This window comes from Petromyzon marinus, unplaced genomic scaffold (assembly GCF_048934315.1).
Source record: "Petromyzon marinus isolate PM22_M1 ecotype Great Lakes invasive population unplaced genomic scaffold, UKy_Petmar_22M1.pri1.0 PM_Scaffold_436, whole genome shotgun sequence".
NCBI classification, from domain to species: Eukaryota; Metazoa; Chordata; class Hyperoartia; order Petromyzontiformes; family Petromyzontidae; genus Petromyzon; species Petromyzon marinus.
In genome coordinates, this window is record NW_027423431.1 from 44633 (window position 1) to 59057 (window position 14425).

Below are 14425 nucleotides of genomic sequence, written 5' to 3' on the forward strand. Positions count from 1 at the left end.
CTCTCTGACTCTCTCTGTGTCTCTCTGTGTCTCTGTCTCTCTGTGTCTCTCTCTGTCTATGTCTCTGTCTCTCTGACTCCCTCTGTCTGTCTGTCTCCCTCTCTCTCACTCTGACTGTCTCTCTCTGTCTCTCTGTCTCTGTCTCTCTGTGTCTCTCTCTCACTCTGTCTGACTCTCTGTCTCTGTGTCTGTCTCTCTGTCTCTGACTCTCTGTGTTTCTCTCTGTCTCTCTCTCTGTCTCTGTCTATCTTTGTCTCTCTGTCCCTCTGTCTGTCTCTCCCTGTCTCTCTCTGTCTGCCTGTCTCTCTCTCTTACTCTCTCTGTCTCTCTCTGTCTCTCTCTCTGTCTCTCTCTGTCTCTCTGTCTCTCTGTGTCTCTGTCTCTGTGTCTCTGTGTCTCTGTGTCTCTGTGTCTCTGTGTTTCTCTCTGTCTCTCTGTCTCTGTCTGTCTTTGTCTCTCTGTCTCTCTCTGTCTGACTGTCTCTCTCTTACTCTCACTGTCTCTCTCTTACTCTCACTGTCTCTCTCTGTCTCTCTCTGTCTCTCTCTGTCTCTCTCTGTCTCTCTGTGTCTCTGTCTCTCTGTCTCTCTGTGTCTCTGTCTCTCTGTGTCTCTGTCTCTCTGTGTCTCTCTTTGTCTCTGTCTATCTGTCTATCTCTGTCTCCCTCTCTCTCACTCTCTGTCTGACTCTCTCTGTGTCTCTCTGTCTGACTCTATCTCTGTCTCTCTGTCTGTCTCTGTGTCTCTGTGTCTCTCTGTCTCACTGTCTCTCTCTGATTCTCTCTGACTCTGACTCTCTGTCTCTCTCTGTCTGTCTGTCTCTCTCTGTCTCTGTCTGACTCTGTCTCTCTCTCTCTGTCTCTCTCTGTCTCTCTGTGTCTCTCTCTGTGTCTCTCTCTGACTCTGTCTCTCTCTGTCTCTCTGTGTCTCTCTCTGTGTCTCTCTCTGTCTCTCTGTGTGTCTGTCTCTCTCTCTGACTCTCTCTGTCTCTCTCTGACTCTGTCTCTCTCTGTCTCTCTGTGTCTCTCTGTCTCTCTCTGTGTCTCTCTGTTTGACTCTGTCTCTGTGTCTCTGTCTCTCTCTCTGTGTCTCTGTGTCTCTCTGTTTGACTCTGTCTCTGTGTCTCTGTCTCTCTCTCTCTGTGTCTCTGTCTCTCTCTGTCTCCCTCTCTCTGACTCTGTCTCTCTCTGTCTTTCTCTGTCTCTCTGTGTCTCTCTCTGTCTCTCTCTGTCTCTGTCTCTCTCTGTGTGTCTGTCTCTGTTTCTCTGTCTCTCTGTCTCTGTCTCTCTCTGGCTCTGTCTCTTTCTGTCTGTCTCTCTGTCTCTCTGTCTGTCTCTCTATCCCTTTCTGTCTGAGTGAGTGAGCGAGTGACTGAGTGATGGAGTGAGTGAGTGACTGATTGAGTGACTCAGTGAGTGACTGAGCGAAGGACTGAGTGAGTGACTGAGTGAGTGAACGACTGACTGAGTGACTGAGTGACTGACTGACTGAGTGACTGAGTGACTGACTGACTAAGTAAGTGACTAAGTGACTGACTGACTAACTGACTGACTGAGTGACTGACTGACTAAGTGACTGCCTGCCTGCCTGAGTGAGTGAGTGGTTGAGTGACTGACTGAGTGACTGAGTGACTGACTGCCTGACTGACTGACTGCCTGACTGACTAAGTGACTGACTGACTAAGTGACTGAGTGACTGACTGAGTGACTGACTGACTGACTAAGTAAGTGACTGACTGACTGACTAAGTGACTAAGTGACTGAGTGACTGACTAAGTAAGTGACTAAGTGACTGACTGAGTGACTGGCTGAGTGACTGACTGCCTGACTAAGTGACTAACTGACTAACTGACTGACTAAGTAAGTGACTAACTGACTGGCTGACTGAGTGACTGACTAAGTGACTGACTGACTAACTGACTGACTAAGTAAGTGACTAACTGACTAACTAACTGACTGACTAAGTAAGTGACTAACTGACTGGCTGACTGAGTGACTGACTAAGTGACTGACTGACTAACTGACTGACTAAGTAAGTGACTAACTGACTAACTAACTGACTGACTAAGTAAGTGACTAACTGACTGACTAACTGACTGACTGACTGACTGACTAAGTAAGTGACTAACTGACTGACTAAGTAAGTGACTAACTGACTGACTGACTGACTAAGTAAGTGACTAACTGACTGACTAAGTAAGTGACTAAGTGACTAACTGACTGACTAAGTAAGTGACTAACTGACTGACTAACTGACTGACTGCCTGACTGACTAAGTAAGTGACTGACTAACTGACTAACTGACTAAGTAAGTGACTAACTGACTGACTGACTAAGTAAGTGACTAACTGACTGACTGAGTAAGTGACTGACTGAATGACTGACTGACTAACTGACTGACTGACTGACTAAGTAAGTGACTGACTGAATGACTGACTGACTAAGTGACTAACTGACTGACTAACTGACTGACTGACTGACTGACTAAGTAAGTGACTGACTGACTGACTAACTGACTGACTGACTGCCTGCCGCCCCCGCCCCCAGTGTCCGTTGCCGCCTGGGCCGCTCAGAGAGTCTCCGTGAGCAGCGTGGTGGTGGAGCTCTGTGCTCCACCACGGAGCTCGCCCAGCAGCCCACGAGGGGTCGACCCTTGAGGGACGACTCCTCGAGCTCGTCCTCCGCGTGGCGCTCGCACAGCGACGTGGAGGTCGACTCGGCCTTGTCCACCTCCGTGCGGGGTCGACGTGGAGGTGGTGGAGGTGGTGGTGGAGGAGGTGGAGGAGGTGGTGGAGGTGGTGGTGGATCGACGTCGTCCCAAACTTTCTGTTCCTCGTCCAGCTCGGCTTCAAGCCTGTCCACCAGGTGGACGATCCACGCAGTCACTCAGTCAGTCAGTTAGTTAGTCACTCAGTCAGTCAGTTAGTCAGTCCGTCAGTCAGTTAGTCAGTCAGTCAGTCAGTCAGTCAGTTAGTCAGTTAGTTAGTCAGTCAGTCACTCAGTTAGTCAGTCAGTCAGTCAGTTAGTCACTCAGTCAGTCAGTCACTCAGTCAGTCAGTCACTCAGTCAGTCACTCAGTCAGTCAGTCACTCAGTCAGTCAGTTAGTCAGTCAGTTAGTTAGTCACTCAGTCAGTCAGTTAGTTAGTCAGTCAGTCACTCAGTCAGTCAGTCACTCAGTCAGTCACTCAGTCAGTCAGTCACTCAGTCAGTCAGTTAGTCAGTCAGTTAGTTACTTAGTCAGTCACTCAGTCAGTTAGTCAGTCACTCAGTCAGTCAGTCCGTTAGTCACTCAGTCAGTCAGTTAGTCAGTTAGTCAGTCAGTCAGTCACTCAGTCACTCAGTCAGTCACTCAGTCAGTCACTCAGTCAGTCACTCAGTCAGTCAGTTAGTCAGTCAGTTAGTTACTTAGTCAGTCACTCAGTCAGTTAGTCAGTCAGTTAGTCACTCAGTCACTCAGTCACTCAGTCAGTCACTCAGTCAGTTAGTCAGTCACTCAGTCAGTCAGTTAGTCACTCACTCAGTCAGTCAGTCACACAGTCACTCAGTCAGTTAGTCAGTCAGTCACTCACTCAGTTACTTAGTCAGTTACTTAGTCAGTTACTTAGTCACTCAGTCACTCAGTTAGTCAGTCAGTCAGTTACTCAGTCACTCAGTCAGTTAGTCAGTCAGTCACTCAGTTAGTCAGTCACTCAGTCAGTCACTCAGTCAGTTAGTCAGTCACTCAGTCAGTCAGTTAGTCACTCAGTCAGTCAGTCACTCAGTCACTCAGTCAGTCAGTCACGCAGTCACTCAGTCACTCAGTCAGTTAGTTAGTCAGTCACTCACTCAGTCACTCAGTCAGTCAGTCACTCAGTCAGTTAGTCAGTCAGTTAGTCAGTCACTCACTCAGTTACTTAGTCAGTTACTTAGTCACTCAGTCAGTCAGTCAGTTACTCAGTCAGTTAGTCAGTCACTCAGTCACTCAGTCAGTCAGTTACTTAGTCAGCCAGTTAGTTAGTCACTCAGTCAGTCACTCAGTTAGTCAGTCAGTTAGTCACTCAGTTACTCAGTTAGTCAGTCAATTAGTCAGTCACTTAGTCACTCGGTCACTCAGTTAGTCAGTCAGTTAGTCACTCAGTCAGTCAGTCACTCAGTCAGTCAGTCACTCAGTCAGTCACTTAGTCACTTAGTCAGTCACTCAGTCAGTAAGTTACTTAGTCAGTCAGTTAGTCAGTCAGTCACTCAGTCAGTTACTTAGTCAGTCAGTTAGTTAGTTAGTCACTCAGTCAGTTAGTTAGTTAGTCGCTCAGTCAGTTATTCAGTCAGTCAGTCACTCAGTCAGTCAGTTAGTCACTCAGTCACTCAGTCACTTAGTCAGTTAGTCAGTCACTCAGTCACTTAGTCAGTCACTCAGTCACTCAGTCACTTAGTCAGTCAGTTAGTTACGTAGTCAGTTACTTAGTCAGTCAGTCAGTTAGTTGCTTAGTCAGTCAGTTAGTTAGTTACTTGGTCAGTTAGCTAGTCAGTCACTCAGTTAGTTAGTCAGTTAGTTAGTCAGTTACTTAGTCGGTCAGTTAGTTAGTCACTCAGTCAGTCACTCAGTTAGTTAGTTAGTCACTAAGTCAGTCACTCAGTTAGTTAGTCAGTTAGTCAGTTACTCAGTCAGTCAGTTAGTCAGTTACTTGGTCAGTTACTTAGTCAGTTCCTTAGTCAGTCAGTCAGTTACTCAGTCAGTTAGTCAGTCAGTCACTCAGTCAGTTACTTAGTCAGTCAGTCAGTTAGTCAGTCACTCACTCAGTCAGTTAGTCACTCAGTTACTCAGTTAGTCAGTCAATTAGTCAGTCACTTAGTCACTCGGTCACTCAGTTAGTCAGTCAGTTAGTCACTCAGTCAGTCAGTCAGTCACTCAGTCAGTCACTTAGTCAGTCAGTCACTCAGTCAGTCAGTTACTTAGTCAGTCAGTTAGTCAGTCACTTAGTCAGTTAGTCAATCACTTAGTCAGTCACTCAGTTAGTCAGTCAGTTACTTAGACAGTCAGTTAGTTAGTCACTCAGTCAATCAGTCAGTCAATCGCTCCCCCACTCAGTCACTCACTCAGTCAGTTACTCAGTCACTCACCCACCCACCCACTCACTCAGTCATCCACCCACTCACCCACTCACTCACCCACCCACTCACTCACTCACCCACCCACTCACCCACTCACTCACCCACCCACTCACCCATCCACTCACCCACCCACCCACCCACTCACCCACTCACTCACTCACCCACCCACCCACTCACCCACTCACCCACCCACCCACCCACCCACTCACTCACCCACTCACTCACCCACCCACCCACTCACCCACCCACCCACTCACCCACCCACTCACCCACCCACTCACCCATCCACTCACTCACACACTCACCCACCCACCCACTCACCCACTCACCCACCCACCCACTCACCCACTCACCCACCCACTCACCCACCCACTCACCCACCCACCCACCCACCCACTCACCCACTCACTCACTCACTCACCCACTCACCCACCCACCCACTCACCCACCCACCCACTCACTCACTCACTCACCCACCCACCCACTCACCCACTCACCCACCCACCCACTCACTCACCCACTCACTCACCCACCCCCCCACTCACTCACCCACCCCCCCACTCACTCACTCACCCACCCACTCACCCACACACTCACCCACCCACTCACTCACCCACTCACCCATTCACCCACCCACTCACCCACTCACTCACCCACCCACTCACTCACCCACTCACTCACCCACCCACCCACCCACCCACTCACCCACCCACTCACCCACCCACTCACCCACTCACTCACTCACCCACCCACCCACCCACTCACTCACCCACCCACTCACCCACCCACTCACCCACCCACCCACACATCTATCGTGATGATGATGTTGATGATGATGATACCAATGACTCTCCCCCATCTCCCCCATCTCCAGCACGGATTCTGCCTGCCCGCTGGCTTTCTCTTCTGAATCTCCCACCTCCGAGCTCACCACCACCACCACCAGCTCCACCACCAGCTCCACCACCAGCTCCACCACCAGCTCCACCGTCCCCCTCGCTGACGGGGACGACTCCGTGCCGGCGGTGGTGGTGGTGGTGGACGCCGACGACGCTGCTGTGGTGGACGAGGTGGAGGTGGTGGAGGTGGTGGACGAGGTGGAGCAGCAGCATCAGAAGGAGGAAGAGGAGGCGGCGGTGGTGGTGGACAATGTCTCAGCTGCGGTGGTGGATGATGTGACGTTGGTGGAGGGTGGTGGCGGTGGTGGTGGTGGTGGTGTTGGTGGTGATGGTGGTGGTGATGGTGTTGGTGGTGGTGGTGGTGTTGGTGGTGGTGGTGGTGGTGATGGTGGTGGTGGTGGTGATGGTGGTGGTGGTGGTGGTGGTGATGATGGTGGTGGTGGTGGTGATGATGGTGGTGGTGGTGATGATGGCGACGAGGTGGAGGTTTTGATGCTGCAGACGGAGCGAGTGGAGGGCTGGAGGGCGGGATTCAGCAAGGCCCAGCTGGAGAGGGTGAAGACCAAGCGGGCCAAGCGGGAGGATGTCATCGATGGTACGTGGGGGAGAGACAGAGAGACACAGAGAGAGACACACAGAGAGACACACAGAGAGACACAGAGAGAGACACAGAGAGAGACACACACAGAGACACAGAGAGAGACACAGAGACACAGAGAGAGACACAAGGCCCAGCTGGAGAGGGTGAAGACCAAGCGGGCCAAGCGGGAAGATGTCATTGACGGTACGTGGGGGAGAGACAGAGACACAGAGAGACACAGAGAGAGACACAGAGACACACAGAGAGACACACAGAGACACAGAGACACAGAGAGAGAGACACAGAGACACACACACAGAGACACAGACAGAGACACAGAGAGAGACACAAGGCCCAGCTGGAGAGGGTGAAGACCAAGCAGGCCAAGCGGGAGGACGTCATCGACGGTACGCTGGTAGAGAGACACAGAGACACAGAGAGACACACAGAGAGACACACAGAGAGACACAGAGAGAGACACAGAGAGAGACACACACAGAGACACAGAGAGAGACACAGAGACACAGAGAGAGACACAAGGCCCAGCTGGAGAGGGTGAAGACCAAGCGGGCCAAGCGGGAAGATGTCATTGACGGTACGTGGGGGAGAGACAGAGACACAGAGAGACACAGAGAGAGACACAGAGACACACAGAGAGACACACAGAGACACAGAGACACAGAGAGAGAGACACAGAGACACACACACAGAGACACAGACAGAGACACAGAGAGAGACACAAGGCCCAGCTGGAGAGGGTGAAGACCAAGCAGGCCAAGCGGGAGGACGTCATCGACGGTACGCTGGTAGAGAGACACAGAGACACAGAGAGACACACAGAGAGACACACAGAGAGACACAGAGAGAGACACAGAGAGAGACACACACAGAGACACAGAGAGAGACACAGAGACACAGAGAGAGACACAAGGCCCAGCTGGAGAGGGTGAAGACCAAGCGGGCCAAGCGGGAAGATGTCATTGACGGTACGTGGGGGAGAGACAGAGACACAGAGAGACACAGAGAGAGACACAGAGACACAGAGAGAGACACAGACACACAGAGAGACACACACAGAGAGACACAGAGAGAGAGACACAGAGACACACACAGAGAGACACAGAGACACAGAGAGAGAGACACAGAGAGAGACACACAGAGAGACACAGACAGAGACACAGAGAGAGACACAAGGCCCAGCTGGCGAGGGTGAAGACCAAGCGGGCCAAGCGGGAGGACGTCATCGACGGTACGCTGGTAGAGAGACACGGGGAGACACAGAGAGAGACACAGAGACACACACAGAGAGACACAGAGAGAGAGACACAGAGAGAGAGACAGAGAGACACAGAGAGAGAGACACAGAGACACACAGAGACAGAGAGAGACACAAGGCCCAGCTGGCGAGGGTGAAGACCAAGCAGGCCAAGCGGGAGGACGTCATCGATGGTACGTGGGGGAGAGACACGGGGAGACACAGACAGAGACACACAGACAGAGACACACAGAGAGACACACACAGAGAGACACAGAGAGAGACACACAGAGACACAGAGAGAGACAGAGACACAGAGACACACAGAGAGAGACACAGAGACAGAGAGAGACACAATGCCCAGCTGGCGAGGGTGAAGACCAAGCAGGCCAAGCGGGAAGATGTCATCGATGGTACGCTGGTAGAGACACGGGGAGAGACACAGAGACACACACAGAGACACAGAGAGAGACACACAGAGACACACAGACAGAGACACAGAGAGAGACACACAGAGACAGAGAGAGACACAAGGCCCAGCTGGCGAGGGTGAAGACCAAGCAGGCCAAGCGGGAGGACGTCATCGATGGTACGCTGGTAGAGAGACACAGAGACACAGAGAGACACAGAGAGAGACAGAGAGACACAGAGAGAGACACAAGGGCCAGCTGGCGAGGGTGAAGACCAAGCAGGCCAAGCGGGAGGATGTCATCGATGGTACGTTGGTAGAGACACGTAGGGACACAGAGACACACACAGAGAGAGACACAGAGAGAGAGAGACACACAGAGACACAGAGAGAGACACAGAGAGAGACACAAGGCCCAGCTGGAGAGGGTGAAGGCCAAGCAGGCCAAGCGGGAAGATGTCATTGATGGTACGTGGAGGAGAGAGACACGGGGAGAGACACAGAGACACACACAGAGGCACACACAGATACACACAGACACATACAGAGACACATACAGAGACACACAGAGAGACACAGAGACACAGAGACACACAGAGACACACAGAGAGACACCCAGAGACAGAGAGAGACACAGAGACACAGAGAGAGACACAAGGCCCAGCTGGAGAGGGTGAAGGCCAAGCAGGCCAAGCGGGAAGATGTCATTGATGGTACGTGGGGGAGAGACACGTGGGGAGAGACACAGAGACACACAGAGACACAGAGACAGAGACACACAGAGACACACACAGAGACAGAGAGAGACACACACACACACAGAGACACACACAGAGAGACACAGAGACACAGAGAGAGACACAAGGCCCAGCTGGAGAGGGTGAAGGCCAAGCAGGCCAAGCGGGAAGATGTCATTGACGGTACGCTGATAGAGACACGTGGGGACACAGAGAGACACAGAGAGAGACACACAGAGACACAGAGAGAGACACAGAGACACACAGAGACACAGAGAGAGACACAGAGAGAGACACAAGGCCCAGCTGGCGAGGGTGAAGACCAAGCAGGCCAAGCGGGAGGACGTCATCGATGGTACGCTGGTAGAGACACGTGGGGAGAGACACAGAGACACAGAGAGAGACACAGAGACACACAGAGAGACAGAGAGACACACACAGAGACACAGAGAGAGACACAGAGAGAGACACAGAGAGAGACACAGAGACACAGAGAGAGACACAAGGCCCAGCTGGCGAGGGTGAAGACCAAGCAGGCCAAGCGGGAGGATGTCATCGATGGTACGTTGGTAGAGAGACACAGAGACACAGAGAGAGACACACAGAGAGACACACAGAGACACACAGAGAGACACCCAGAGACAGAGAGACAGAGAGACACAGAGACACAGAGAGAGACACAAGGCCCAGCTGGCGAGGGTGAAGGCCAAGCAGGCCAAGCGGGAGGACGTCATCGATGGTACGCTGGTAGAGAGACACAGAGACACAGAGACACAGAGACACACACAGAGACACAGAGACAGAGACACACAGAGACACACACAGAGACAGAGAGAGACACACAGAGACACAGAGACACACAGAGACACAGAGAGAGACACACAGAGACACAGAGACACACAGAGACACAGAGAGAGACACACAGAGACACAGAGAGAGACAGAGACACAGAGACACACAGAGAGAGACACAGAGACAGAGAGAGACACAATGCCCAGCTGGCGAGGGTGAAGGCCAAGCAGGCCAAGCGGGAAGATGTCATCGATGGTACGTTGGTAGAGACACGGGGAGAGACACAGAGACACAGACAGAGACAGAGACACAGAGAGAGACAGAGACACAGAGAGACACAGAGAGACACAGAGAGAGACAGAGACACAGAGAGAGACACAGAGAGACACACAGAGAGACAGAGACACAGAGAGAGACACAGAGAGACACAGAGAGAGACACAGAGAGAGACACAGAGAGAGACACACAGAGAGACACAGAGAGAGACACAGAGAGAGACACAGAGACACAGAGAGAGACATACAGAGACACAGAGAGAGACACAGAGACACAGAGAGAGACACACAGAGACACAGAGACACAGAGAGACACAGAAAGAGACACAGAGAGACACAGAGAGACACAGAGAGAGACACAGAGAGAGACACAGAGACACAGAGAGACACAGAGACACAGAGAGACACAAGGCCCAGCTGGCGAGGGTGAAGGCCAAGCAGGCCAAGCGGGAGGACGTCATTGATGGTACGCTGGTAGAGACACGGGGAGACACACAGAGAGACACAGAGAGAGACACAGAGAGACACAGAGAGACACAGAGAGAGACAGAGACACACAGAGAGAGACACAGAGAGAGAGACACAGAGACACACACAGAGAGACACAGAGAGAGACACAAGGCCCAGCTGGCGAGGGTGAAGGCCAAGCAGGCCAAGCGGGAGGACGTCATTGATGGTACGTGGGGGAGAGACACGGGGAGAGAAACGGGGAGAGACACAGAGACACAGAGAGAGACAGAGACACACACAGAGAGACACACAGAGACACAGAGAGACACAGAGAGACACACAGAGACACAGAGAGAGACACACAGAGACACAGAGACACACACAGAGACACAGAGAGAGACAGAGACACAGAGACACACAGAGAGAGACACAGAGACAGAGAGAGACACAGAGACACACAGACAGAGACACACAGAGAGACACACAGAGAGAGACACACACAGAGACACAGAGAGACACACAGAGACACACACAGAGACAGAGAGAGACACACAGAGACACAGAGAGAGACACAGAGAGAGACACAGAGAGAGACACACAGAGACACAGAGAGAGACACAGAGAGAGAGACACACAGAGAGAGACACACACAGAGACACACACACAGAGACACAGAGAGAGACACAAGGCCCAGCTGGCGAGGGTGAAGGCCAAGCAGGCCAAGCGGGAGGACGTCATCGATGGTACGTGGGTAGAGAGACACGGGGAGACACAGAGACACACAGACAGAGAGACACAGAGACACAGAGACACAGAGAGAGACACACAGAGACACACAGAGACACAGAGAGACACAGAGAGAGAGACACAGAGAGAGACACAGAGACACAGGCACACAGAGAGAGACAGAGACACAGAGATACACAGAGACACAGAGACACAGAGAGAGACAGAGACACACACAGAGAGACACACAGAGACACAGAGACACACGGAGAGACAAGCAGTGAGTGACTGACTGAGTGACTGACTGAGTGACTGACCGAGTGACTGATCCAGTGACTGACCGAGTGACTGACCGAGCGACTGACCGAGTGACTGACCGAGCGACTGACCCAGTGACTGACCCAGTGACTGACCCAGTGACTGACCCAGTGACTGACCCAGTGACTGACCCAGTGACTGACCCAGTGACTGACCCAGTGACTGACCGAGTGACTGACCCAGTGACTGACCCAGTGACTGACCGAGTGACTGACCGAGCGACTGACCCAGTGACTGACCGAGCGACTGACCCAGTGACTGACCCAGTGACTGACCCAGTGACTGACCGAGTGACTGACCGAGTGACTGACCCAGTGACTGACCCAGTGACTGACCGAGCGACTGACCCAGTGACTGACCCAGTGACTGACCGAGCGACTGACCCAGTGACTGACCCAGTGACTGACCCAGTGACTGACCGAGTGACTGACTGAGTGACTGACCGAGCGACTGACCGAGTGACTGACCCAGTGACTGACCCAGTGACTGACCGAGCGACTGACCCAGTGACTGACCGAGTGACTGACCGAGCGACTGACCCAGTGACTGACCGAGTGACTGACCGAGTGACTGACCGAGGGACTGACCCAGTGACTGACCGAGTGACTGGCCGAGTGACTGACCGAGTGACTGACCGAGTGACTGACCGACTGACTGACCGAGTGACTGACCGAGTGACTGACCGAGTGACTGACCGAGTGACTGACTGAGTGACTGACCCAGTGACTGACCGAGCGACTGACCGAGTGACTGACCGAGTGACTGACCGAGTGACTGACTGAGTGACTGACCGAGCGACTGACTGAGTGACTGACCGAGTGACTGACTGAGTGACTGACCCAGTGACTGACCGAGTGAGTGACCGAGCGACTGACCCAGTGACTGACCGAGTGACTGACTGAGTGACTGACCCAGTGACTGACCCAGTGACTGACCCAGTGACTGACCGAGTGACTGACCGAGTGACTGACCGAGTGACTGACCGAGTGACTGACCGAGCGACTGACCCAGTGACTGACCGAGTGACTGACCGAGTGACTGACCCAGTGACTGACCGAGTGACTGACCGAGTGACTGACCCAGTGACTGACCCAGTGACTGACCGAGTGACTGACTGAGTGACCGACCGAGTGACTGACCGAGTGACTGACTGAGCGACTGACCAAGTGACTGACCCAGTGACTGACCGAGTGACTGACCAAGTGACTGACCGAGTGACTGACCGAGTGACTGACTGAGCGACTGACCAAGTGACTGACCCAGTGACTGACCGAGTGACTGACCGAGTGACTGACCGGGTGACTGACCGAGTGACTGACCGAGTGACTGACTGAGCGACTGACCAAGTGACTGACCCAGTGACTGACCAAGTGACTGACCCAGTGACTGACCGAGTGACTGACCGAGTGACTGACCGAGTGACTGACCCAGTGACTGACCGAGCGACTGACCCAGTGACTGACCGAGTGACTGACCCAGTGACTGACCGAGCGACTGACCCAGTGACTGACCGAGTGACTGACCCAGTGACTGACCGAGTGACTGACCGAGTGACTGACCGAGTGACTGACTGAGTGACTGACCGAGTGACTGACCCAGTGACTGACCGAGCGACTGACCGAGTGACTGACCGAGTGACTGACCGAGTGACTGACTGAGCGACTGACCCAGTGACTGACCGAGTGACTGACCGAGTGACTGACCGAGTGACTGACTGAGCGACTGACCGAGTGACTGACCGAGTGACTGACCGACTGACCGAGTGACTGACCGAGCGACTGACCGAGTGACTGACCGAGTGACTGACCCAGTGACTGACCAAGTGACTGACCGAGTGACTGACCCAGTGACTGACCGAGCGACTGACAGAGTGACTGACCGAGCGACTGACCGAGCGACTGACCGAGCGACTAACCGAGTGACTGACCGAGTGACTGACTGAGTGACTGACTGAGTGACTGACCGAGTGACTGACCGTGTGACTGACCGAGTGACTGACCCAGTGACTGACCGAGTGACTGACCGTGTGACTGACCGAGTGACTGACCGAGTGACTGACCCAGTGACTGACCGAGTGACTGACCCAGTGACTGACCGAGTGACTGACCGAGTGACTGACCGAGTGACTGACCGAGTGACTGACCGAGCGACTGACCCAGTGACTGACCGAGTGACTGACCCAGTGACTGACCGAGTGACTGACCGAGTGACTGACCGAGCGACTGACCCAGTGACTGACCCAGTGACTGACCGAGCGACTGACCCAGTGACTGACCCAGTGACTGACCGAGTGACTGACCGAGTGACTGACCGAGTGACTGACCGAGTGACTGACCGAGCGACTGACCGAGTGACTGACCGAGTGACTGACCCAGTGACTGACCCAGTGACTGACCGAGTGACTGACCGAGTGACTGACCGAGCGACCGAGTGACTGACCCAGTGACTGACCGAGTGACTGACCCAGTGACTGACCCAGTGACTGACCCAGTGACTGACCCAGTGACTGACCCAGTGACTGACCCAGTGACTGACCCAGTGACTGACCGAGTGACTGACCCAGTGACTGACCGAGCGACTGACCCAGTGACTGACCGAGTGAGTGTCTGAGTGAGTCTCTGAGTGAGTGAGTGTCTGAGTGAGTGAGTGTCTGAGTGAGTCTCTGAGTGAGTGAGTGTCTGAGTGAGTGAGTGTCTGAGTGAGTCTCTGAGTGAGTGAGTGTCTGAGTGAGTGAGTGTCTGAGTGAGTCTCTGAGTGAGTGAGTGTCTGAGTGAGTGAGTGTCTGAGTGAGTCTCTGAGTGAGTGAGTGTCTGAGTGAGTGAGTGTCTGAGTGAGTCTCTGAGTGAGTGAGTGTCTGAGTGAGTGAGTCTCTGAGTGAGTGAGTGTCTGAGTGAGTG

The 14425-nt window shown here is 53.2% G+C and overlaps 1 protein-coding gene across 3 annotated transcripts in view; it reads left to right on the forward strand.

Moving 5' to 3' along the window:
• The window catches only part of LOC142923347 (uncharacterized), a 67701-nt gene that overhangs the window by 33102 nt on the left and 20174 nt on the right, over positions 1–14425 (forward strand). For all 3 annotated transcript variants that reach the window (XM_076064423.1, XM_076064421.1, XM_076064420.1), the window contains exons 6-7: positions 2546–2863; positions 5962–6581. In XM_076064423.1, the coding sequence (XP_075920538.1) occupies positions 2546–2863; positions 5962–6581 (938 nt within the window). The remainder of the gene's footprint in view (positions 1–2545; positions 2864–5961; positions 6582–14425) is intronic.